This window comes from Gopherus evgoodei, chromosome 13 (genome assembly GCF_007399415.2).
Source record: "Gopherus evgoodei ecotype Sinaloan lineage chromosome 13, rGopEvg1_v1.p, whole genome shotgun sequence".
Classification (NCBI taxonomy): domain Eukaryota; kingdom Metazoa; phylum Chordata; order Testudines; family Testudinidae; genus Gopherus; species Gopherus evgoodei.
The window spans coordinates 27,231,691-27,258,632 of NC_044334.1; the positions used below are offsets into that span (position 1 = coordinate 27,231,691).

At 45.2% G+C, this 26,942-nt stretch overlaps 1 protein-coding gene across 1 annotated transcript; it reads left to right on the top strand.

Annotated features, from left to right (window-relative positions):
* The first annotated feature begins 375 nt into the window (after positions 1-375).
* LRRC74B (leucine rich repeat containing 74B) lies at positions 376-26,278 on the top strand. Its single transcript, XM_030583213.1, has 11 exons — positions 376-483; positions 1,659-1,818; positions 3,460-3,602; positions 5,617-5,749; positions 9,745-9,951; positions 12,735-12,844; positions 16,993-17,108; positions 18,849-18,927; positions 20,150-20,245; positions 23,039-23,155; positions 25,859-26,278. Exons 1-11 carry the CDS (start codon positions 376-378, stop codon positions 25,877-25,879), a joined length of 1,290 nt encoding a protein of 429 aa, XP_030439073.1. The 3' UTR covers positions 25,880-26,278.
* Positions 26,279-26,942: the final 664 nt, after the last annotated feature.

Below are 26,942 nucleotides of genomic sequence, written 5' to 3' on the forward strand. Positions count from 1 at the left end.
CGCGATGCTGGGGGCACAGCAGAGTTGGGGGAACACTGGGGCACAGCAGGGGTGAGGGCGGGACCCGCGATGCTGGGGGCACAGCAGGGGTGAGGGGCGGGACGGCGATACTGGGGGGCACAGCAGAGCTGGGGGTGTGGCGGGGCACGATACTAGCGCACAGAGGGGCTGGGGGCGGGGCCTTGCCGAGCATTGCCATGGCAGCAGCACAACAAGCCCGGAGCGGCCGCCTGCTCTTTAGGCGGCCCCTGATCTCTGATTGGTTCCACTAGAGCACGTGAGCCACGCTCACCCTTCTCATTGGTCGTCGTAGCCATAGGCGCGGTTCGTGACCGGCCCGCATGGCGCGTGCGGGGCCCGGCTTGGCGCTGCTCGATGTTGCCGCTGCGGAGCGAGCTGGGCCCGGCGCCCGCGGGGGCTGTTGGGGTCCGGCCGCCCAGCCGGCCCCGGGCGGAGCTCAGCCGCGGCAGCTCCTGCGGCGCGGTGAGCCCGGGGCCCGGAGGGACCGAGTGGGGTGCTGCGGCTCAGCGCGCCTGCGCCCTGCTGCTTGTGAGGGAACCTAGCGCGTGTGCCTGAGTCTGCAGGCAGCCTGGGCCTCTGGCGCTGCCCGGGACACCAGGGGTGGCCGGAGAAAGGGTGGGGCCGTTTCACCACTGAAATCAGAAAGTGACTGGGTTGTTGGTTTGCCCAGCAGTGACCTGGCTGTCACGCGGGACCCGTTGCTTTCCCCCTGCCCTGCTCCAAGCCTGATGGTGTTTCAGAGACTCCCCCTTGATCTGTATGCCAGCCCCCAGGGCAAAGTTCCCAGGGTGCAGTGGGAGTGTAAAGGGTTAGCTGGCATGGAATACATGTGCTAGGTAGGCCTCAGCTACTCTCCAAAATCTGAGCTGCCTTTTTTCAAAGTAATCTCCAGCCTTGTGGTTGTGAACAAAGCCTTGCATTTTGTTATGTACACACTACAAATGCTTCAGCAGACTTGATACATCCTACATTGCTGGAAAGGCTTTTGCTGTTGATGTAGTTCGTCCATCTTTCTGAGAGGGTGGTAGCAAATTGATGGACTAGGAGTTAATCTCATTGGAGTGTGAGATTAGCCAAGGTAACGTTTTTGAAGTACTTAGAGATCGTTGGATGAAAGACGGTGCAAGTGCAAAGGATTTAGACCCAAACATTGTGATTCCAGTTGTCTTTCCTTTCTAAGTCATCAGCTCAAATGTAGTATGAGATGCCCAAAACTCATGTGAGGTGTCTGAAATGCATTGTGTGGTGGAGACAGTCCAGTTCTAGAGGACAAGTGGTGCTGTTGTCATACGCTTTAGCAGTTTCAACTGAAAGTGCCTACACTGAATGAGCATAACACAACCCCTCATCAATAGACGTGGTCCTTCCAGGTCAGAGCTGTTGTTTAGGTATCTTCAGTTTCAGACTATGAGTCCAGCTCCTTCCACTAGTACAGAAATAGCTTATGGGATGGGTGCCTGAGAATCACTCATTGGATTTCTTACCGGAATGTTAGTAAGAGTTGGCTCAATAATAACGGAAGTTACAAAGTAGCCCTGTTTCTCTCCCTCTCACACTCCTGTGCAATTACTTACCAAGAGTAAGATCTTTACTTTCACTGAAAAGAATTTCTGTGTAACTTTCTTATGTTTTTTAAGACTGTCCCCACGTCGGTTTGTGAGCAGTCTGTGCACCAGGAAAGAGATGCTAGTAACGGAACAAACACACCGGATGATTCGGAGGGGAACGAGAGTGAGGAGAAGGCTGATGAAGATAGCGAGAGGGAGGAAGAGTGGGATACTGACCTTGAAATAGAAGGTAACGAAATATCCCAACTGCCCTGATTTATCCTGTATCTGTAGAACAGTATCAAAACTGGCTGTGAACATGCAGTTTTCCCTGATCTTCTCTAGGTGAAGAGTGAATGGCCTCTTAATTCCTTTTTCTTTCTCTTTACACAACAAAGTAAAACCAAAAATAAACACCCCTAGGCAAGGCCCTCCTTAGGCATATGCAGCCGTGTAGGACACCATGAAATTTGGGGCACCTAATTGCCCCAAATTTCATGGTGCCCTAGGCAGCTGCGTGCTGCATACATGGCAGCACCAGCCCTGGTGACCTGCCCTATCCCTCCCCACCCATGGACTGCACCCACTGCAAGGGGCAGGGCTGTCCCTAGGGGGTATGAGGCGCTGGACAACTCCCTGCTCCGCCCCCATTCCACCTCCTCCCGCAGCGACTCCACACTCACTGGCAGCGGTGGGAAGTGGAGAAAAGTGGCCCTAGCCTCCTCTACTCTGCCAGCTCCCAGCCATGGTGCTCTGCTTCCTGCCGCCAGTGAGTGCGGGGAGGTTGGAGAAAGGACACCCCCTGCACTCACTTGTGGCGGGAAGCGGAGCAATGCGGCCCCAGCCTGCTCTGCTTCCCTTGCCCCGGCCCCAGCTGTGTTGCGGAGCGGAGCAGCTGGGGCTAGGCTGCTCCACTTCTGCTGGTGAGTGTGGGGGGGATCCCTTCCCCTAAACCCCCTCCTCTGAGCGACACGGCTAGGGCTGGGGCAAGGGAAGTGGAGGCAGCTGCTCCTGGCCCCCTGCTAATCCCCTGGGCCACTCTGAGCCTGTGGAGCCTCCAAAAAGTGCCCCCCCCAGCTCCTGCCTCCCAGACTGGGAGGTGGTGCTGCATAGGGCACCCAAATGGCTAAGGACAGTCCTCCCCTAGGAAACTCTGTGCAAACAGTTTGTGATCTCGTTCCCTGACTAAAAAGTTGGGAGATGGAAAAGTTAAGGTAAAGTGTACATACGCTCCCTTGTTCATTATGTTAAAGTTCTTAATTACCCATTATACATTATTAATATTTTTGCAAATATAAGGCCACCTCATTCCTTGTGAGAGATACATTCTGGTGAGTCCAGAATGTGAAAGGGTTTCAATCTTTATTTTTATATAATTTACTGAAATAAAAGTGAAGAGGAGGTCTGCACACAGAACACTTGCTTTTAATCTCATTTAAAATTTTAATTAAACATATACTTTACATTTTTACAACTTCATTTATATAATTTTTTGTTACATTGCTTTTATCTGTATCACTCGGAGAACTCACTGAGCAGGATGCAACTTGTGGACTGAGGGCTTGATCCAAAATCAATTTGAAATCAATGGCAAGACTCCCATTGATGTCAGTCTTTTTTTTTGGATCAAGCCTCTGAGGCAGGGATCTTGTAAGTAATTATATGTGATCATGTAATTAAAAACTCTATCAGGATGCCTACACAACAACTTTGCTTTCCTGAGTCTTGCCTCACTCTGCTCTGTTAACTTTGAGTGCTTGGGGGCTCTGGGGAAGGTGCTGCAAAAAATATAAATTCTTTAATTTTTTGGTAAAATTATTAATTTGGAAGTGCTGTTTTTTGTTTGTACAGCTTGTTTTCTCTATGTCAGTTGTCCCTTTTTCTAATGTAGAAACCAAGGAACCTTTTGACCCAACTGGAAAGACCAGATACATAGCAGCCTGCCAACTATTTGGGGTGGTACCCATATCTTATTTCCTGCGTCACATGAAGGACTCTGAGCTGATTATGAAGCACCATGGACTTGGCCCCCAGGTAACAGTTACAGAAAATAAAATAAATCACTTTTCCCTTTGGCACAATTAAGGCTGCAATATGTGCGCTGAATTTATATGGTGGTCATGCCAGTGGCTAGGGGTGTGTCTCTGGGTGGGGGAATAATGTACTAATTAAACTAATATTAGCTTTTCACTCTCTTGGTTTTGTGGTGTTTGTTATGTGAAGACCAACATTAAATATATCATGTTTGGGTGGGAACAAAATAAAACTTGGTGATCTATTGAAAGTTATTGGACTGGCCAGAACAAGGGGACTTCATTTAAACCTAAGGAGGAATAATACATTTTAAGAATTTCAGCAAAGAATGGCGAGTAGGGGAAGTGACTAAGTGGCAGAGGGAGTGCAGTGAAACAATATAAATGTATATAAGCAGAATGAGATGCCGCATGAAATTCAGCACATTTTAAGGGGAATTTGTCAGCTTTGTCATCTTGACAGCACCTGCCGTCCTTTCGGTGGGACGGTGGATTAGATTTCTCCACACCTCACCCCACAAGAATGTCCAAGGCTTTGTGATAAGATTTTTATCCTCCTTGGATGTACAAAGTTTTTTTGTTTATATACCGTAATATGCGTAGGTGGGTCTGTATGCTATATGGTTAAAATTCATAAATTTAAACAACATTCTAAAACTTTTTGAAGAAGTTCTGTACGTAGGTTAGTGTCACAGTCCTATCCACGATGGGCTTGTAGTTGCTTCTGGTTTTACACAGCTTATTTTGCAGGAACTTTTGGCTTATAAGCATGACTTATGCTGTAAAATGCAACAAGCTTTAATACTCACTTGGGATGGTAATAAACATGGTAGAATTAGGGATATTAGAACTGAAGTAGACCTATTAGATCCCTTCATTCTCTTATTCCTTGCACTGTATTTAGGGTTGGAGAGTATAGATTTTTTTTTTTAATTTCATGGATAATGTCAGTCCATTTACTTCCAAATTTAAAATATTTTAATCAAGTTAAGTCATTTATTCCAAACTTAGTGACTCTCTATTGGGGTGGCCAACCTGTGGCTCCAGAGCCACGTGCGCCTCTGCAGAGGTTAATATGCAGCTCCTTGTATAGGCACTGACTCCGGGGCTGGAGCTACCGGCGCCAACTTTCCAGTGTGCCGGGCAGTGCTCGCTGCTCAACCCCTGGCTCTGCCCCCACTCCACCTCTTTCCCCAAAGCCCCTGTCCCTTCCCCCAAATGTGCTGTGCCCTCCCCCGCCTCTTGTGCATGCAAAACAGCTAATCATGGCAGGCAGGTGCCATGGTGGGGGGAGCTGGGGTGGGGGAGGGCTGCTGACATACTACTGTGGCTCTTTGGCAATGTACATTGGTAATTTCTGGCTCCTTCTCAGGCTCAGGTTGGCCACCCCTGCTCTAGATCCTAGGAGTAATAATAGAAATAAAATCCTAAGTGGTGCTTATCCTAGTAGTAGTTACTGATTGCTTGATAGAACTGACAGTGAGTGAAGGCTCCAGGTGTCCTTGAGTTGAACAAATCTGACATTTTACCTTTCCCTCTCTCTATGTTAGGATATTGGTGGTAAACTTATTATTTCTAGGTGGGTGGAGAATAAATAACTAATGACACTTACCAACTCAGATTGCATCCTTTTGAACTCTAACTATATTCTGCATTGCTTTTTCCAGTCTAGTTTTAAATCACTCACACAAGGGGGCTTTGACTACTCTCCTTAAGAGACAGTGGGTTAGATCCTGCCTCCATTGAAATTGTTGAAAATTTTGCCATTGACTTCACTGGTAGCAGGATGGGACTCTGTGGTGGTGCTTTATTGAATGCAGCTGGAGCCCTCTGCTGCCCGTAGAGATCCTTTTCTTTCAGTTGTGTTCTTTGGAAATGCAGCCAGGGCCTGGAGAGCTTTTGTCAATCTATATATTCTTGATAGGTTAAGGAAAACTGAAATAAGCAAACCACTAAAAGTGCTCCTTGTACCGAATAGACCAATGAGTGACCCATTATGCTGTCATATGTTCCAGGGTGCCAAAGCTTTATCTCTTTCCTTGATGACCAACACCTCCATCGTAAAGTTAAACCTGCGTGATAATTGGCTGAATGGAGACGGGGCAGCTGCAGTTGCAGAGATGTTAAAAGAAAACTGTTACATTTCAGGTTTGTGTCTCAATTCAAAGGTAATTCTGTTGTAAGGCATGTATCAGAGTGTGGCAATAAGGTTTTGTGAGAGGAGGGAAGTTCTTGTTTGCGTATTTGGCTGATCCATTGACTTCAGAGTCACTGCTCACATGAGAGAGGGCTACAGAATTGGGCCCTACTTTGAAAGCGACTACTTAAAATAGGGAGAGCTGAATAAAAAGGCACTGTGTGTATTCATAGCCTTACTTTCATCAATTAATGTCCTTACTGCTGTTATCCCCGCAAAGCCAATAGCGTTCTGGGAGAGGGAGCTGAATTCTCTTCTGGCTCATGAATCAGTAGTGGAACTGGAATTTGGGACAACAGTTGCAGAATATTGTTGAAGATGCATAAGGCAGAAAAAACCCATCTTAACTTTCAGATTCCAGGTTGAGTTTGCTAGACTGGCAGTTAGAACAGCTGTCTTCTAATTAGGGGCAAGCGGAGCTAAGCCCCCTCCAAAGTGCTCCAGCCAATTCTGTGCTGTAAGCACTGGCCTAGAGTGACATAGTGGACTTTGCTCAGCTTTGCACACCTAATTCCAATGAGTGGAATCCACATTCCTGAGTTAAGTGCTCTGGCTTTCCAGACAATGCATGGGGAGAGTTAGGTGCCTAAAAAATGGAGCCATAGAAGCTAGCAAGCTGAGTGGGCAGCTGCCGAAGCTGGCCAGTAAAAAGTGGCTTAAGGGAGGTGGTGATGGTGTTCCCTGTATACCCAGTAGCCCAGTGGTTTGAGCACTGGCCTCCGAAGTGGAAGAGCTCAATTCAAATCCCAAGACTGCCTGATCTGGAACAGGGACTAGGTCTCCTACCTCAGATATCTGAGATCTCGGATGGGTGAGGTTCCAGGAAGCTGGAGTAGCACTAGCCCCAACAGATGGCTTCTGAGGTGTAAATGGCAAAGCAGGTGAGGGAAGAGTGTGTCCCCTTTTCTATGCACCCTTACCCTCAGTTTATCACTCTTGACAACCTGGTAGTTGGGAAGGTAGGAAGCAGTGGAAGCAGGCAAGGAGGATGGGCTGGACACTAGTGTCTGCAGCTTATTTGGGGCACAAACTGCCATAGTTTTACTTGTAAACTAAGTACATTTGCTCTGGGAACTATTGAGACACACAAACATGAAATCCTCCATGCCATTTTTACAGTCCCTTTTTGGAACTGCATTTTAATTTATAAATATTGATATCTGTTCAGACAGTCATCAGAATTTATTGACTCATGAATTTAAACCCTTGATTAATATTTACCTTGAAAGACAATAGATCTTGGTGTCCTCTAAAACCTGTTTTCAGTGTTTGTATTATAACAGATAATCCAATTATGTAACAAAAGTAACTGCTGATTAAATAAATTTCTTAACCCTACAAGTGACAAGGTGGGGGAGGCAATATCTTTTATTGCACCAATTTCTGTTGGTGAGAGAGACGAGCTTTCTAGCTTATGCAGAGCTCTTCTTGAGGTACAGTAACAGTGTTCTTAAACTAACATTTAATAGGAGATGCTTAGATTTGAGGGGCAGTTTAAGATTGTCTAGTCTCACCTCCAGCACTACAGACAATAGAACTCATCCAGTAACTTCTCCATCAAGCCCCATAACTTCTGTTTCAGCTATAGCATCGTTTAGAAAGTTATCTAGTCTTGATTTAAAGAATTAAACTGATGGAGAATTCACCACATCCCTAGCAAGTTGTTCCAGTGATAAATTACTCTCACTTTTAATAGTTTGCACCTTATCTGTAGTCCTTATTTGTCCAGCTTCATCTTCCAGCTATTGGTCTTTAATCTAGCAGAAAAAGGCAGAATGAGATCCATCTGTTCACAGAAATCTCTTCCCTGGGGAGGTGTTTGTAGCCATGATCGAGTCCACCTCTTTCTTGCATAAACTAAATAAATTGAGCTTTTAAAATCTCTCCCTATAAGTCAGGTTTTTCCAGGCCACTCATCATTTTATAGACCTCTATCATATCCCCTCCCTTCGCCTCTTTTCCAAGCTGAAAAATCCCAGTCTTATTAATTCTCTCCTCATATGGAACGTGTTCTATACCCCAAAGCATTTTGTTGCCCTTTTTTAAACCTTTTCCAATTCCATACTCTTTCCTCTAGATGGGGCAACCACATCCGCACCCAGTATTCAAGATGTGGGCGTACCATGGATTTTATATAGAGGCAATATGATATTTTTGTCTTATTATCTATCCCTTTATTAATGATTCCCAACATTCTGTTTGCTTTTTTGACTGCCGCTGATTCAGAGAACTATCCACAGTGACTCCAAGATCTTTCTTGAGTAGTAACAGCTAATTTAGACCCCATCATTGTGTATATATATAGTTAGGATTATGTTTTCCAATGTGCATTACTTTGCATAACTTCTTGTAGCTCTTTTCTGAACTCTTTCCAATTTTTCAAAATCCTTTTGAAAATGTGGATTCCAGAATTGGATGCTGTAATCCAGTAATGTTTTCACTAATGTCATATACAGAGGTAATAACACCTCCTTGTTCCTTTTTGATATTCCCCTGAATGTACCCCCAAAGATTGCATTCACTCTTAGCTACTGCATTGCACTGGGAGCTCATGTTCAATTGGTTATCTAAGTCCTTTCCAAGCTACAGTCCTCCATCTTGTAAGCATAACCTCTGTTCTTTGTTCCTAGATGGATGGCTTTGTATTTGGCGATACTCATGCATTCAAACAAGACTGCCTTCCTGAACAATCCAGATCATTCTGTAGAACTGATCTGTCTCCATCATTATTTACAATTCCAAGTAGCTTGTGATTAAACAAGATGAGCTGGTTACCCTTTTTTAAGCAGTGGCACTACACTAGCTTTTTTCCTGTCTTTCTGAGCTTCCCCAACGTGCCAAGCAGGGTTCAAATTCAACAGGGAAATATTTTCAAACCCACAGGAGCCCCAGTGCCCCTGCCTGCCCTGCAGCTGAAGCCTGGGGCCCCAAATAAGGTGTGGGGGGAGAGAGGAGCTCCAGGAAATAATGTCTGAGAATTTAAGCCCTGGTGCCAAGGTTTGTTTAAAAAAAATAAAAAAAAATCAACATTTATGATTCGGAAAGCTCCTTGGAAAAGTCTTTTGATATTCTTGGATGGAATTTTATCCAGTGATGTGAATGCAGATGTAGTGTTAATATTTATTTTACTGTTGCATTTGTAGTGTTTTGTTTTTTAGTTGATGAGAGCTGTCCCTTTAAGAGCAGGTTGTGGCACACTGTGTGGGACAGTGCCCAGGCAGAAGATTTTGCATGTGTGTGCAGAGAGGAGGTGAGCCACAAAATGGTCAGAACTTGGTTTAATAAGCCTGTCTTTCAGAAAGAGTCTCATTCTCCAAGGTGTCCCATTAGTGCTAATGGGGTCTGGATGCTGTGGGTGTTGGTAATGATCAACACAGTATTTCCTCTGTGGGGCAGTAGTGTGAATCCTACCCTGCCCAGCAGAGGTTAGAAGGTTCTTCCCATCTAATGGCTGGTTGGAAGCTCCTAGATGAGATGAGTGTGGTGGGTCCTGGCTCTAGCTGCCATAGCACAAATTCACCAACGAGCTGTGCACTACACTGTAAGAGCTTGCGGGGGCAGGAACTGTCTTTCTCTGTGTTTGTGGGCCACCAGGCACAATGGGGCCCTGATCTCCATGGGGTATAGTCAGAGCTCCATCAGCTGCGTCAAAATCGCCTTATTCACTATACATTTGGGAGAGTTAACAGGGTAATTGTCACACACATACACACTAGAGGTGGGCAGGGGGAGTTAAAAACTCAGAAGTCAGAGCAAAAGCCACTATTTCAGCTTTTCTTTAAAAATTAATGATTTTTGGGGAGGCAATCTTATAATTTTTTAACTTTGAGGATTGGCAATACTGCTGTAGAAGTTTGCTATTGCAGCGAACAGCTGGAGGTTTTTCCGACATCTTCCTTTTAGCTAAATGGTGATTTTCTTCTTGGGTTTTTTCGCTCTCCCCCAGATGTTGATTTATCTGACAACAGACTTGGAGTTAAAGGAGCTGCGGCCCTTTCTGCTATGCTTCTGGAGAATACAACAGTTGTTACCCTCAAACTTTCAGGAAATGAATTTAATGACCATGCAGCTAAGTACCTAGCCGATGCCCTCCCGGCCAACAATAAAATGGAATCTCTGGATCTGAGTCACAACATGCTTGGTGACACATCAGGTAAAGCAGTGTCTTTGTAGACCCACGCGTTGTATAGTGTTATCCTGCTGCAAATTCACACTCCAAGTGGTGAAAACTGCACTCCTCTCTTCTCCCAAAACCTCCTTGCTCCCTCCCACTTTTGTAACCACCTAAAGCTCCACCGTCCTCCTTACCACCTAGGCTTATAACCTCTGTGTCATGTTGGAATCCTTGCTCATTAAACATTCACCTCTTCCTCTAAAAATCCATCCTTTTCTCTCTACCCACCATTAATCTTGTCTTCTCACCCTGGTCATCTCTATCTGCCACTTTTTGAGATCTTCCATGTTTCATTATGTCCCCCACAGAGAATGGATCAGCCAAAAATATCTCCTCCTCCTGCCACTCAGAGCATGTCACTCCCTTCTCTGAATTCCTTCACTTGACATCATCTTAGTTTCTGTACTAAGTTCATGTTTCTTGTTGTTCACCTTCAAAGGCCTGAAAAAGCTCCACCTGCCTCCATCTCTGCCACCATTGTCTCCTGCTCTCTCCAGACCTAAGCATCTTTTCTCTGTCCAACTCTTAAGTTTTCTCTTTATGCTGGGATTCACGCCCTCTCCTCATGCGCTGAATGGCCTTCCTCACATCGTTCAAATCCCTCCTTTCAAATAACTTGTCCCAGGAGGCCTTTCACTGAGAACAGAGTGAAGAACTGGGAGAAGACGAGCAGAGCGTAGAAAATTGGGAAGAACAGAAAACCCAGGGGAAAGAGGACAGAGTCTGTTTAGAGATAGAAGAAGAGGAAGAAATAAGGATGCAGAGAAGAGAAAAGCAAAGCAAATAGAATAAAAAGGCTGCTGCTCCTGATGAAATAGGGAATGAAATGAGGTGATCTGTCTGGGACTGCAGGCATTGGGCAAATACTGATTCATCTTTCCTACCCTTTAATGTGTCTTCATTTTTAGTTCTGGAAAGTGGGAGAGGGGATGTCAAGCGATGGGAGTGACTATCTTGTCTTCACTGACCCTCCATGGCTGTCAAAACTGCCTGGCTTGAACCTCTACTACCTCTGGCCAAAGGCCCCCCCCTCCCCAGATCAGTCAGGTTGTGGAAGGCAAAAGGGGGGGGGGGCTGTAAAAGAGATGGTTGAGCTGAAGAGAAAAGCAGGATGAAAGGCGGGATAGATCAAGACAGGGAAAATGGAAGACGTGAGTGGGAGTGGAAGAGGTAGAGGGAACCAGAGAGAGCTCACTTCTGAGAGGGGAAGGTATTGGCAAAGCAGGAAGGAGAGATGAACCATGATGCCATCTTAAGCATAGATATGTGGCTGCATTACCTGCTTCTATCTGTCTCATGATCTTTGACCTCTCTAGAGTATTAACTCACTCCACAAGATCCTTCTCTGCTTCTTAGCCTTTCTTAAGATCATTCCCATTGCAGAAATATATAGAGCTGTGACTTGGACGTGCATTCATACATTTGCTGAACACTATGCAGTCACTCATGCCTCTGCTTCTGATGCCATATTTGGCTCCACTGTTCTAGCTTCAATCTTAGACTCGACTTCGAAGCCTCCCTCCTTCCGTAGAGGGAATTGCTCAATAATCATCTGGAGTGGAGCACCTATAGGGGATGCTACTTGATGACGAGATGGTTACTCCCCCTGTGCAGTAACTGTTTTTTTCAGTGTGTGTTTTTGTGGGGGATGGTGCAGAAGTGGGTGTTAGATGGGATTTGACTGTGTAGCTGAGAGGGCTTGGAGACTTGGTTTTGGAAGGATGTTCAGGGATAAGGGGCAGCCTGGAAGTAGGCACGGAGAAGTTGGGGAGGGAAAGTGAGGGATATTTGTGGAGAGGGTGCAAAAGGATTACAAAAGGAGACCAGGTCTGGGGTGTAGACTGGGCAGTGTGATATAGGGCTTGAGATTAAGGACAAGACGTTTGAATAGAATTTAATGGGCAAGGGAAGAATGTCCATTGACTTCCAAATCCTTCGCCACCTATAGCCCCCCATTGAAATCTGTGGGAATCCCCTCCCCTTAGAGCCCTGAGGGGCAAGAGAGTCTTTCTAGGACTGGAGGAGGGTTTGAATTTTTTTTCTCCTCACTTTGATTCCTTCCTTCCAATCCTACTCATCTCCCTCCCTTCCTCCTCCTTTCAGGGTCACCCCTTCGTTACTGGCTCCGGCTCTCCTGATTTCTCAGTGGTGAGCTCTGCTTCTCTTTGGTTTTCCTGCAGGCTGATGCTGTGTCCCTTTCCTATCCTCTCTGTGAGCCATTCTGCACTCTCTTCCTCTTTTTCCCTTGTTGCTTTATCCCCCCAGTTGAGCCCGATGTCGTCTCTCTCCTTCCAGAAACCTCCTCCCCTCCTTATCTGTTTCAATCCCACTGAGCCTTCTGCACAGAGGAAACCTCTCAACAGTTGTAATCTCACTTGAGGGTGCACCAGGGAGCACAGGGTTGAGGAGCACAGTGGAATTATTTTGTGTGGTGTAGGCACTACTGGTTCTGGACTTCAGCCAGCCCACGAGAATGGCCCTGCTCTGATTTCGGCCCTGTTGGGCTCTGTTTTGCATTATGGGGACTTGTCCTTGTACCACCTTTTATGGGTGCTAGTGGTCTCTGACCACGTGGGGCCTGTTTTCTGGCTCTTCCTGCAGCCCTTGCTCTGTGCTTGAGCCACAAGATGCATAAAAGAGAAAAATCTTCTGTTTTAATTTCTCACCCAAAGAGTTTCCTGCGCTAATCTGAGCTTCCTGCCCAGCTGAACCACCTGATCCTTTCCTGGGTCTTTAAAAAATTTCTTAACCTGTTTCGTAAGGTGAGCTTCTTGGAATGGCAATAGCAGAAAACACTGGACTAAAGGAGCTTAATATCAGCTGGAACTACTTCCGTAGCCAAGGAGCAGCTGCCTTAGCCAGAGGCTTTGAGGTAGGAAGTCTGTGTTATCTCCCATTTTTGCACCCTGTAATACTCAAGTTAAGCTTCATCTGTTTGAGTAAACACTGCCATCATGACTGGAACATAAAAAAACTCTGAAATCTGGAAGTGTATAGGCCTTGAAATCGGAGTGATAAAAATCACGATTTAAAAAAATTAAATCTTGATTTTCAATTCCAGTTGCAGTTTAAAGTTCCTCCCCCGATTCCTTTCTTCCCATTTTATAGTCTTAAATTGCTGAAATGAATGTTTTATATAATTTCCAACTGTTAGTAGAATTTCTGATTGTACATAGTTTCCCCCTCCCCACCCACTGTGAGGTTTCACACTTATGTAACCCTTCTGCCCCTCTGAGTTGGCAGCAAAAGGGCTGGGTTCAGTATCCAGGGGTTCCATTTCAATAACACAATGCATAACCAGCTCGAGCCCCCACTCAGTGACCTGGGACACTTACACACCACCCCCCCAGGGGCCTCTAGGAGGCAATACTTCCCCTCTTGCAAGCACGGAGTCTGAGTGTAGCAAAATCCTTTCAATAAAGGAGGGAAACAATGCAGCATCACATTGGAGAAACACCACAAACAGGATTATAACACAAACCATAAGCAAAAACCCACCTCCAAGTACGTTTGGCAATGTTCTTTCCCCCTTAGGGTCTTAAGTCCAATCACCCCAAAATCCAACAACCCAAAAGTCTCTGGTCAGTGCCACCCCAGAGTACAAAAGTTTATCTGCAGAGTTTTACCCCCGCTCCAGCCTGCGTGGAAATGGGGGGGCCCACACAGGATGGTGGGGCCCACACTGAGTGGTAAGGGGCACCTTACCTGGGCCAAGGCCAACTGCTCCACCTCTCCGTGGAGTTCTGCTGCAGCCTTCACCATGACCAGCTCCACTTCACCAGCTGTGCCGCTCCTCCAGCTAACCCGCGAGCCACTCCAGCCATCACCACAAACCGCTTCACTCCGCTCACTGTTCCATGGGCTGCTCCAACATGCTGCAAACTGCTCCGCTCTGCCAGCCGCTTAGCGATAGGTCTTCAGGCTCCCTCACTGGTTAGCACAGCACTCAGTGCTCTCAGCTCAGTAATTCCAGCTCTTTAGTGATTTCAACTCTTAGCGATTTCAGCTCATAGTAGGGGAGCCCTGGTGCTGGTGCACCATTGGCCCAACACGAATTCAGCTCAACAGCCTTTAGATGGACTCCTAATGGAATCAAAATTAGCTCTACTCTTCAACAGTGGAGAGAGGAGGATGTGCAATTGGTGTTCCAGGCCCTCCAAAAGGGGCCCATACCATCAGGTACACACACCAGTCCCCAACCTCTCTCAATTCACTGGGTTTTGGAACCTGTGTCACTTAATTTATATTGAGACATCTCTGTCATAAAGCAGTCTCATAGTTCCTCATTCACATAATCAGGTGACAACACTTTATTTATCCTGCCCCAATAACAAAGAAATTGGGGACCCCAGAGCTGTCAAAATAACCATCCCAGGCCACCATGGGCTATGCTGGCTGTGCCCATGCAAATACCTGAGATTCCACACTTCCTGAAATTCTTTCCACACATCCCATAATTCATCACTAGATGTCAGGGTAGGGCTCATCCTGACTCTATTGACACTTAAAATGCTTATTGAAACTGAAAAAGACCAGTCCAGGGCCTTATTAGCATCCTTACTGTGAGACCAGCACAAACTCACACACAGATTGATAAGCAAACTGCCTGGACTATTTTCGCAATCAGCCCACCTGCTGATATACTGCACTTCCACATGCCAAGAAAGCTGAAACATTTCAAGGCTGTACTGCTCCCTCAGGGTAAGCAGTTTGAAGTTGATGGGACTTGTGCTCCCAAATAATTTCGGTGCTTTTGAAAATCCCACTCAAGGGGACTTAAATCTGAGTTTAGGAGCTTAATTTTAGGCTCCTGGTTTTGAAAATGTAGGGCTGTGTGTATTCAAAAGTTAGTAACTTTATTAATGTGTTGAATAAGTCTAGATAATTTTACATTGTTAACATTGAATCATTTTGTTTTGAAGTGAGACAGACTTCACACTGCTCAGACACAATTTTAAACCATTACTGAAAACTCTTATGCATATGCTTAACTTTAAGACCATAAGTGGTCCCAGTGAATGGGTAGGACTATTCATGCTGATAGTTATATTCTGATCTGGGATCAGGGCCTTAATTTTCAATATTTTTATTTTTGTTTATAGCAGTTTTATAACATTCAAGTAAAATCTCCTACTAGAAGTTGCATTTTTTTTTTAAAAATCAGCTCTACTCTTTAACAGTGGAGAGTTTAATTTAATTTCTTGCAAATTTAAATTAAAATTTATAAATAGCATACATTTTCAAGCTATTTTATAAAGCCTGAACCTGACTTAATGATTTTTTTTAAATCAGATGATTCAGATCCATTCCAGATTAAATTAGTAGTTCAAGATTAAATTTGTTTCTTTATTTAAAAATTGTAGACAATTCCATTCATAAAACTGGTGAGTACATCAGGATGGCCAGGAAATGCCAGCGTTGAGGCTGTGTGCAACTTTACTTCTGTCCAGTTGTGCGTGTGCTTTATCATGCTGTTTTTAATTCTGATTATTTAATTCTGATTATTTATCTAATACAATACATTGTACTACATTTTTTCCCTACCATTTTATATGATGCATCTTGCAAGATTGAGGAGGAAGGGGATCCAACAAGAGAAAAATGAGCTGCAGAGGAGACACAGTTGTTCACTTCCTTTTTTTTTCATTGTGTTTCTTTTTGTTTGTTTGTTTGTTTCATTCTGATGAAGATATTCTGCCTGGCTTTTGTGTGTGTATTTGTAAATATAGGCAGATATTGACATTGGAAAGCTCCGATTTTGACTTTCTTGTTTTGCTGGAAGAATCTGAGGTGAAGTGACCAATGAGCTCATGACATCACAAGAGATTGAGACCTGAACAGTTGAAAGAGGAAGAGATTTCTAGTCAGATTGCTTAAAACCTGTGGGTTTTTATTTTTGTTAATACGTATTTAACTCAAGCTGCCCACTCAACATCAATACCCCCTTTCCTTTCAGATGAGGGCTGCCATTATCTAGTTCAGGAAGCAGTTGCCCTGCGCAGAGAAGACCAGGCTTGATATTCCTGAAGGAACTGCCCCACACCACCAGAAAAGCATCTTAAAAATCCTTCCTGACTTTGTGATTTTTTTGGGGCTGATTGCATGATATTTTGGTGTCTGACTCATGACTTGAACTGTCCGGGTTAGTAGAGTGACCACATGTCCCGATTTTATAGGGACAGTCCTGATTTTGGAGGCTTTTTCTTATATAGGTACCTATTACCCCCCACCTCCCCCAACACACACACTCTGTCCCAGTTTTTTACACTTGCTGTCTGGTCACCCTACGGGTTAGTAATACTGGAGGCATCCAGACTGAGCTCACTGGCACGATCCCATCCCAGACTGTTCACTCAGCACTCTTACGCTTTACTGCTCCTTCTTTAGCTGTCATCCTGCCCCTTTTACAAGGAGTTGGACTAGGTGCCGGGGACTGCGCTGAGCATGGCACCAACGGTGTGGATCTCATCGTCCTGCGAACCATCCAGTAGCGCCCTCAAGAAAATGTGCTAATTAGCCACTAGCCCCCCCTCGGCCAATAGGTGTCCCCACTGAACAATTCCCTCACTTGTGAGATTCTTTCTGGGCCCAGCTACTGGGCTCCAGCTGGCACTAATCGTTTGTGCCGTTCTCTGTGAGACTCACAACCTACTTGCATGTGATATTGACATCAAACAGCAGCTGTGGTTAAGTCAAGAAGCTGCCAGACCTGTGAGCTACAGGTGGGATCTTCCAAAGGAGAGGAGAGGGGTTGAAGGAAGAGGGAAGCCTGGCACTTTAGGAGGGTCATGTAGGGAGAAGAAATTTTTCTGAGGTTCACCCACCACTAGTTAGGATTGTTGGTATGAAATGTCCTTTGCTCAGTCTCTTCCTCTCGCTCACTTTCCCTCTGCATTTATTTTTAACTGTGTTTTGGAAGCATGGGCCATGGAAGGTCAGTTCTGCCAGGGCGACGCAGATGGCCGTTTCTGTCCCAAGCTATGGTGAGGTTTTTTACAGTAGTTCTGGCTTGTTCCATAGGCAAATGTATTCCTCAGAGTTCTGGACCTTTCCTACAATGGCTTCAGTAACAACGGAGCAGCTGCCCTGGGGGAGGCCCTTAAAGTCAACAATGTGCTGGAAGAGCTCAACATTAGGTGAGTCAGGCTCAGGTCATGATGTAATACATCCCCCGCTTCAAAGTGAGAGCGCCCCCCGGTGCTGAAACCCTGAGCAGCCGTTGATCTCCATTTTATGTGTAAAGAGGGACGGTCTTGCTGGTGCTAAGATGACAAAGGGAGTTTGGCCAGGAAATTTCTAGCTGGGTAAGATCTGTTCGCATCTGTTATTTACTGCCCTACCCTCAGTCATGGCTGCCAGGTCCCCAGCTCTGTAGTCAGCCTGGTGGCCCCAGAGAAAGTGCTGGTGTAAAGGAGTGAGGAGGATTTCTGGGGACAAGGTGACATCATTACAATCTTAAATTGGGAAGGAAATAAATTGATTCCATCTGGCTGGGGAGGATGGATGGAAGGAAATCTAGGGATAAGGATCCAGGGTTACTAGCACCTCTGGAAATGAGAAGAAAAGTGAAATGAGACTTTGGAGTTTAGAGGGCACCTTGTGCAGCAGGAGAGAGAAATTTCCGGTTTGTGCTCACAATGAGAGCTGGACAAGTTCCTTTGTCCTTCAAAGCACTGGCTGATGTACTTGGAGACCTGGGACTGGCCTATATAATAAGGATAGTTAGATGTGAGAAATATAAATAAATAATAATAATTGGAGATATACCTATCTCCCAGAACTGGAAGGGACCTTGAAATTTCATCAAGTCCAGCCCCCTGCCTTCACTAGCAGGACCAAGTACTGATTTTTGCCCCAGATCCTTAAGTGGCCCCCTCAAGGATTGAACTCACCGCTCTGGGTTTAGCAGGCCAGTGTTCAAACCACTGAGCTAGATTTGATCAGGCACACAGTGGACATGTTATGCTAGGAACCGATTCAAAGAGGAGGCTGATTGATTCAGCAAAGGGAGAGTCAAGAAAACAAGAGGCTGGTGAAGTTAGTGGAAGAGCCATGAGACCGAGTGATTTTCAGAGAGATGCAGTTATGGAGACCATGAACGTAACCAGAAATGGTCATGAGACAGGCTGTGAGCAAGGGGGTAGTGGCCAAGTACTCCCTGCAGTGTAAAATCCCACAGGCGAGCTGGCAATGACCCTCCCATCCCAGTGCATTAGGTGCCAGTGGGACCTAAGCTCCGACAGAGCAGGCAGTGGCTGCTGCTATGCTAGGGGCTACCTGGATATACTCACGAAATTAAAATTTCAGGGAACAAACCCTGAGGTTTTAACTGTCACACTAACAATAAAAGCAAATGCTCAGAAACAGACATGCGCTAAGCAGGGCCAATCCGAGTCAGTATTTGGATGGGAGACCTGCAGGGAAAACTTGTGCCCTTCAGGAAGTGGCGTAGCTACGGAATGCTGTGCTGCTGGAACTTGCTCTACAGATGAGATTTAAAACAGAGGCCGTGAGCATCCAGGGTCACTAAAGATCTCACAGTGCTTTCCATGAGAGTAGATACATTAACACAGGTGTCCCAGACAGATATGTCTACTCCCTGCAATTTCAACTGGAGATGGGATTCTTTGTCACTTCCTCTCCTTCAAATTGCATGTAGAGAGCTGTTAACCTCCTGCTATTAATGCCCCTCCAGATGTGTCCGCATGTCAGTGGTGGGAGAGGTGATTCCCTGTACCTTTCCATGAGTTTGTAAAGCATGTTGTCCTCCTGTTGCTCCTACTGTAGTAAATGTCTCCGTGACAGTATGACCCTGGCTGGTGGGTGGAAAACACGGAATAAAAAATGTAAGAAGTCTCCCTTTTCTCTATTCTAAGCAATAACCGCATTTCAGTGGAAGGAGCTCTGCGCTTTGCAGTAGGCCTGAAAGAAAACCGGACTCTGAAGAGCCTTAATGTGAGTAGCTTTTTTAAGCAGACATTGGAAAACACAGTAAAATGTATATTTAACCTGTCACTGGCATGAGTGCTCATTGAATCAGATCCTGCATGAGCCATTCTGCAGCAGCAGCAGCAGGGGAGCCTTTAGCATCAGTCTGTGAACTGTGGCGTGCAGATGCTCTCATGTAGACAAGGAGTGCTTGTATTCAACAGTCTCTTGAATTCCAGTATTTTATACCCCTCCCCCTACATGAGCCTGCAGCCTGCTGCTCCCTGTTCTGCCCTGCAGTCTGGCACCTTGCCTTCCAATATAGAGGGTGATCTTCCTGGCCTCTGCAGTCAACTCCTTACTTGGCAGCCACATTCGCTGCACACATCTGGGAGCTGGAGGGAGACGTGGTTAATGGCCACTGGGTGTCTGACCTGTCCCTCAGCGCAGCATAGTGGGGCAGACACTCTGCTCTGTTCTTCTTCCTTTCCATTCCTCAGACAGCACAAAGGGAGTTTCTGACTCTCAGGGGAAGGTGGTCATGGAGTGGGTATGACCAGGTGTACTGCATTATAGATATTCCCAGCTGGTGGGTTGCTCTTTGGGGACCACTGGCAGCTCTCCTATTGTAGAGTGGCCTCCAGGGTCAAGTAGAGAATTATGGCTCCATAACCCGCTCCCTGACAGCTTACCCCTTCTTCCGCATTGCTGCATCCAGCTTCCGCTGGGCAAAGAATCTTGTGCTAGTGTAAAACACAGTCGAGGTCAGTTACACGTAGGTAAAGTCAGCCAGTGATGGTGTATAAAGGGAGAAGAGGAAGAAAGGCAAGGATGGAGCCTTGTGGGAACCCCCATTTGAAAGATGGGATGAGGAGAAGAACCAGAAGAGAGTGGAGTTTTGGATGCTGAGGGAGGACAAGACGACCATAATAAGGTTATGTGGTTGCTTTACTGAGGCCTAGGCACATCCTGATCATCCAAAAAAGCTACTTTTTTTTTTTAAATAAATTTTGGTTCTTGTAGACATGAGATTTTCAAATAGTCATCACCATCCATTCTTATCACTGTGAGTTCCTGCTTTTGTTCCATGCCCATGGCATGTGCCTGAAGACACTTGAAAAGGACGATTTTGCTCTGTAAGACAGCTGCAGTTTGAGGTGTGAGTTCCAGATATCAAAGAAAGGGGTATGAATGAAAAGAACATGCAATCTGTATTGTTCCTATTGTTGTTTCCTGTGTCTGCCTTTAGATGGCCAGAAATCCCATGCAGAGTGAAGGGTGCTTTGGGATTCTCAAATTGTTACAAGCAAATTCCGGGGCCGTGGTAGAAATCCTGGACTTCTCAGTAAGTGTTAACAGTGGGGGGCAGGGGCAAGTTTGGTCCTTCCAAAGGAGACTGATCTGAACTGTAAATAACAGTGCCATCAACGTGAATTACTGCAGCGCTATCATTGCAGGCCTCTGTGAGCTAAAGGACCATATCTGAGTGGGCCCCCAACTTGAAACCATGGGCACCTAAATACCTGTCCAAACATCACCCTTGGATGTTCACAGTGGCACGTAGGTGCATAAATGCCTGATTCATGTGCCTACATGCCAATTTTGAGCGTCCAACTCTAGGATATGGATGTCCAGGTGCATAGGCATTGCCCTTTACGCACTATTCTTGACCTTGTCCTACTAAAACAGCAGAACCTGGAGGGAATTTGAGCTACTGCACATCCTGAAACCTCTGGAAAAATCTGTCACACCTGGTCTGTGAAGAACCAAATAGTTTTATAAAGATTTGTGTCCCATTTTCATTAAAACTAAGTGCCTTCAGCTCATGATCCAAGAGGATGGGTTGAGGCTCAAAGAATTTTATCTGAGAATACATTCTCCCACTGGCGAAAAGTGCCAAACTGAGAGCTCTGAGGAAGGCAGGCCTTTGTCCACGTTTATGGCATGGGCAGTGTTGGTGCAAGCTTCCTTACAGTACCCTGTCCATGTGCCTCACCCCTGTAACTAGGTGAGATGGGACTTCAGTCTGTAGTCCATTCCATCCAGAGCCTCTCTCCTAAGGTTTGGCAGCTGGTCCCTGCCAGGTGTGACCGTTCAGTAACAACTTCTAGTCACAAGTGGCCTGGGATGCATTCATACAGTGACCTAAGGCTAACAGTCCATTGGCATGTGGGCTGCCAGAGCTGCTGGGTGCCTTCCGAGATCATCTGCAAAGCGGGGTGTTGATCTGAGCGTGCTGTCTACACGGGGAGTGTGCGCAGTCTGTTCCGTGTGTGAATTTAATAATGATTTGATATTGTCAGATAATAGGCTCAAATGGAATTATTTAATCAAAGATTAATACAGCACTATTCAGAAGGAAGACCTACTTTATCTACAGGGGATGGTGGTGAAGTGAAGGTAGTTTGGTCCCTTCCTCTGTACCTGGTGGAATACTGACATTGTTCATTCCCAAACTACCTTTCCAACCCTCTTTCCTTTCATTGGGTGTGAGATGAAACTCCTTTTTGGGAGGAAAAAGTACTTTCCCACAATTAATTTTACTATATGTTCTGTTTTCCTAATTGCTGATAGAATTTCTTTTATGATCCTCAGTTTACCTGATTGAAGAGTAAAAACGGAATCTCTTATCAATATATTACTAACAGCATGACACCAACCGTTCTTGAGCATTGAAAGATGTTTTTAACTCATTATTATTTTGTCCCTTACAGAACCCACTCGGTTTATTTCTCATATACTTTTGTAGACAGTGTCATTAGGTTGAGGGGTCTCTTCCTGGATACCTGGACCTATATTAGGTAAAGTCAGGGTAAAAGTAGGGTAAAAGATACATGCACTCCGTTATTGAATTCATTTTCCTTTCATCCATTAGGTTAAACTGAAGGACAAAGAACTTTTTACTTTCAATTATATATAGGGCAACAGATACATAAAATAAAGACTTTAGTTAGTATATAAAAATTACAATTTTAACATACAAAAATCATAAAAGTTAATATTTACTAACAAGACAGACAAAGATTTGAACAGACACTGTGGCACCTTTCTATTTTTCTCTATTTTTGCTGTAAAAATACAGGGAATGAAATCCCAAAGGTATGTGTTACTGAAAAAGGAGGGTGGATTATGACGGCCCAAAGTCAGAACATTCATGACTGATTGTTTCTGCAAATAGCGTAGTTCCACCGCATTGCAGCTATGCAACATGGCATAATATAACATTGAACAAAGACCAATATTGTAGTTAGACCTATTGTGACTGAGCTGCAGATACTGTGGTACCCATAACTTAGCTGTCTGACTTGTGTAATTACATCATAAACCACTATCTGGTTTTAACAGAGGGTCTCCTTCTATCTAATGTTTGTTTGCCAACTGCCTCTTTTCAAATGTTTTTGTTGATGGCTTATTGTTAATTTATAAAGAAAAACGCAGGTTATAATGCTCTCTTAATTATTAATAATAGAGCAACAGCTGCTCCCTGTTCCTTACTGACCCGTTGCATTCTGACTAGCTGAGAACAGATGAAATGTATTCTTCAACCAAAGAGAGATCTGGCTATCCTGCCTGTCCCAGTACCCCCTTTCAAATGCTATTCCTCATGTTCTTACAAGCCCTTCTCCTGAGCCTGCTCTCTGCTCCAGCACTTTCCTGACTCCTTCCTCAGGCTTTGTGTGAACTCTGCGGACAGGCTGCGTATTGCATTTTCTACCTCACCCTCGTGCCATGTTTTATGCATTTCAGCCACTTTGTGCTCTGATCATTCTAGGGACACGGCCCTCAACAGAGTTGTGAGTTGCTTGATTGGAATCTCATGTCCTCCCTTTTTGACTTGTCAGCTGCTTTTTCCCCTTTTCCTCATCTTCGCGTTTCCAGTTCTTCTCCTGATAGTTGGCGCTAGTTTGTTTCATGTTTTGTTTTATATCCACCAGAGCTGTGGCATTGCTACTTGCTGGTGAACTGGTCGATGGCTCAGGTTACTGAGCTGAAGGAGCTTTGTCAGACCTTGCATTAGTTGCATGGATGCCTGAGAGCAAGAATGTGTTGTGCTGCCTGTCTTTGCTGTTGTGACACTTACCTTTAGAGAGAAGGTAAATCGTACTGTACGCTGATCTGTGATACTTTCTCCCTCTAGGAGATCCCTGTGAACAAAGACTTTGCAGACCTGTGTGATGCTGTGAAAATGCTTTTCCCAGATCTTCAGATCAGACATGGTGGAAATGCAACATTGCACAGAAAAGACCAACCGAAGGTTGAGATCCAATCTTGGTTCAGTGTGGAGGGTGATTCATAGAATCCCTTGGCCTAAAAGGAACCTCTTCAAGGTCATTTTGGGGTAGGTCTGCCCAGCCTGCCGAAGAGAGACTCCCAGCCTGGGTAGACAGACTTGGGTTTGCAGGGCTCGCACTAGTGCTCTAAAAAGAGCTGCGTAAACAGCACTTTGACGTTACGACTTGGCTTGGCTACCTACCTCTTAAGGCTTCAGAGCCCGAGCTCCCACCTGAGCTGCAACATCAAAGTACTGTCTGTGCCGCTATTTTTAGAGCACTAGCGTGAGCCCCACAAACCCAAGTTTGTCTACCCAGACTGAGAATCTTTTCCACAGGCTGCCTGTGTAGACATACTTAGTCTATGCCCCTGCACTGTGGCAAAATCCTAATGTCACTGACCATCTTCAAGCCTTGACGTGAGGCTACAAGTGCCTCCCATGGAAACATTTGCCATTCACTCAGTGATGTCATTTGTTAAAAGCTTCTCCTTGCTGTAGCTTTAAATTAATTGGACTAGATTCACTGCTGTGACCTTGTGCTGGATCTCACCAGCAGGGCGTTCTCCTGGTGCAGGACAGTCCCCAGTGGGTACAGAGCCGGCATAATTAGCTCCTTACTCTACCTTTCTCCTTCAGTCTTCTGCACAGGGCCTTTGTCAGGGCAGGGAGGGGGCTTGCCTGGAATACTCTGTGCCCAGCTACACCTTCTGCGTGGGGCCGTAGCCTGCAGCCTGAAGACTGCATTAATCTAGGCTGGGGCCGTGACTAACGTAGAACCAGACCCCAATTCAGGGAGCCACAGTCACAATCTTTTCATAGATTGTAAAGCCAATAGGAACCATTGTGATAATCTAGTCTGACCTCCTGCATAACACAGGCCATAGTATTTCACTCGGTGATTCTTGCATTCAGCTCATAATCTTCTGCTTGAGCAAGAGCAGATCTTATTGAAAGAGCCTCCAGTTTTAAGGCTTTGAGAATCCATCACACCCTAGGTAAGTTGTTCCAGTAGCTAATAGCCCTCACACCTTATTTGGAGAAAACGAATGGTGTAGTGTGTGGAATAGGACAGTATCCCTTAAAATAGTTTGTGGGCCCTCTAGTGTACTCCGTGTTCCGTGTGTTGGTTTCTGGCATCTTCTAATCAGAGAAGCAGTATAGGTAGCTAGACCTGGAATGTTTGCGTATATTCAGTAAACACGGTTATTTGGGACTCAACTGTGTTTGTGCAGATTCTTCATATTTTATTTGTTTTGTAAAGACCCAACAGATAGCATAGTGAGCAGGACACTAGACTGGGACTCAGGAGACCTGGCTTCAGTTTTCAGCTGAGGAAGAGATTTCTTGTGTGATGTTGAGGAAATCACTTAGGCCTTGTCTGCATGAGAAAGTTCCACCAATTAAACTTAAACTGGTTTTTAAACCAAGTTAACTAAATAGGTGCAAACCCCTGTGTGGACACACTGGTTTTGGTTTTGGTTTTGCTTAGGTTAAACCTGTCCCTAATTGATTTAAGATGAACCAAAATAAATCTGATTTGTACCAAAATAAGTGTCCACAAAACCTTTTTACACCAGCATAATTAACCTGGTTACACTTGCTTATAGCAAGACTTTAACTTTCCCATGTAAACCAGTCCTTACTCTACACTGTGCCTCAGTTCCCCATCTCTGAAAAAGGGATGGGATACCCTCGCAGGAGGGTGTAGGGGCTTCTGAAGATGAACTTCATTAATGAGTGTGAGGTGCTCAGATGCTGTCAGAGAGGGGTATATAAATACCAAAGTAAGTAGATTATTTCCAGTCTATTTACCCAGCTTCAGATCCCAGCCTTTGGATCTCATTCTTCCTTTTTCTCGGAGATAAGAGAACTCTGCTGTCAGAAATCTTCTCCCTTTGTAGATCATCGTAGGCTGTGATCATCCCCTCTTAACCTTTCTTTGAATAAACTAAATAGAGCTTATTTAGTCTCTTGCTATAAGGTAGGTTTTCCAAATCTCAGATCATTCTTGCAACTCCTTTTCTGAGTTTTTATCAAATTTATCAACATCATTTTTAAAGGATGGACACCAGAACTGGATACAGTATCCAGTAGTAGTCTCACCAGTGCCATGAACAAGCCACCTCCTCTCTCCTATTCAATATTCTCCAGCTTCTACATCCAAGGAGTCAGTGCCTTCACTCTCTTAGCCACCACATCACACTGGGAGCTCGTGTTCAGTTGGTTTCTGCCATGATTCCTTAACTCCTTTCTTCAGTCACTGCTTTTCAGGGTACAGTCCCCATCCTGTAATCTGTGTTTTTGGTTCCTAGATCCATTGCACCTTGCATTTGGCTGTATTAAAATTGTAGCACCAGGAGGTATCAAAATGCCTGGAAATCATAAAACAGTACAGGCACACAATATTAACTCTTCCTTCAGTTTGATAACAATAGCAACTGGGAATGTAACAGTACCTTACCCCTCCTTGACCATTCCTCTGTTCCCATCACAGCTTCACATCAGCATAAAGTTCTATGGACCCTTATGGTGCTTTGTGTAGAACCACTGATTCATTGTCCAATTTTTCTAACAATCCTACAAATATTGGGGTCATGGTGAGCCCAGCTGTATAATAGCAACCTTAACTTCACCGTAACAAAGTTTGGGCTGAGTATGAATAAATGGTCTTTTTCTATTCTGTAGGTTTCCCAGGAATTTTCGTAACACTACATGTGCTCAGTGGAATCAAAAGTCTTCCTTTTATTTGTGACTGGAACTGGATGAGCCTTGGACACACCAAAATACGTGATCCTTTGATGATTCTTTCTTTTGATCTATCTTACATTGAATTGTGGGGACAGTTACCATCTACAAATTGCCCCTCTCCAGTTCCCAGACAATGAAATTTTCTCCAGGAGGCACCATATTGAATGTGCCAAAGTATGAGACTGCGCCTACCATTGTCCTGGTAAAATAGGATCCTGATATTCTGTATTTTGTTGAAGCTTCACATTTGGTACAGAATGAATGTGTTTGTCCTGTTCAGTGTTGTGGGGAAATCTGCCGGGGGGATAGCTCAGTGGTTTGAGCATTGGCCTGCTAAACCCAGGGTTGTGAGCTCAATGGTTGAGGGGGCCATTTAGGGAACTGGAGTAAAAATCTGTCTGGGGATTGGTCCTGCTTTGAGCAGGGGGTTGGACTAGATGACCTCTTGAAGTCCCTTCCAACCCTGATATTCTATGAATGAGATTTTGTTTACTATCGCTTTTCAGCAAAATAATGATAATTTTAAATAAGCAATATAACTTCTTGATAAAATTGTGTAGCTAAATGAAATTTGTCCTGTAATTGTGAGAATGGTTTCAAATTTTTATATCTAATAAATATTTACTGTCATTTAAACTCACTTTTGTCTGTCTGGTCTATTTCTATTACATCAAATGAGTGTGAATTAGGAAAAGGGTTGCCAGGTGTCTGGTTTTCGATCGGCATGCTCAGTCAAAAAGGGACCCTGGCAGCTCCACTCAGCACTGCTGACCAGGCCGTTAAAAGTCTGGTTGGCAGTGCAGCGGGACTAAGGCAGGCTCCCTGACTGCCCTGGCTCCTGACAGCTCCCGGAAGCAGCTGGCATGTCTCTGTGGCCCCTAGGCGCAGGGGCAATCAAGGAAGCTCCACATGCTGCCCCCAGTGCCGGCTCCACAGCTCCCATTGGCCAGGAGCAATGCAGAGCCAGGGCAGGCAGGAAGCCTGCCTTAGCCTCGCTGTGCCACCAACCAAGAACCACCTG

Bases quoted from the DNA above. Each gene is read 5' to 3' on its own strand.
- LRRC74B (XM_030583213.1), top strand. From the start codon at position 376: ATGTTGCCGCTGCGGAGCGAGCTGGGCCCGGCGCCCGCGGGGGCTGTT. The intron at 12,845-16,992 runs GTAGGAAGTCTG...CTTGTTCCATAG, and splicing joins CCTTAGCCAGAGGCTTTGAG to GCAAATGTATTCCTCAGAGT. The intron at 23,156-25,858 runs GTTGAGATCCAA...TCTATTCTGTAG, and splicing joins ACAGAAAAGACCAACCGAAG to GTTTCCCAGGAATTTTCGTA.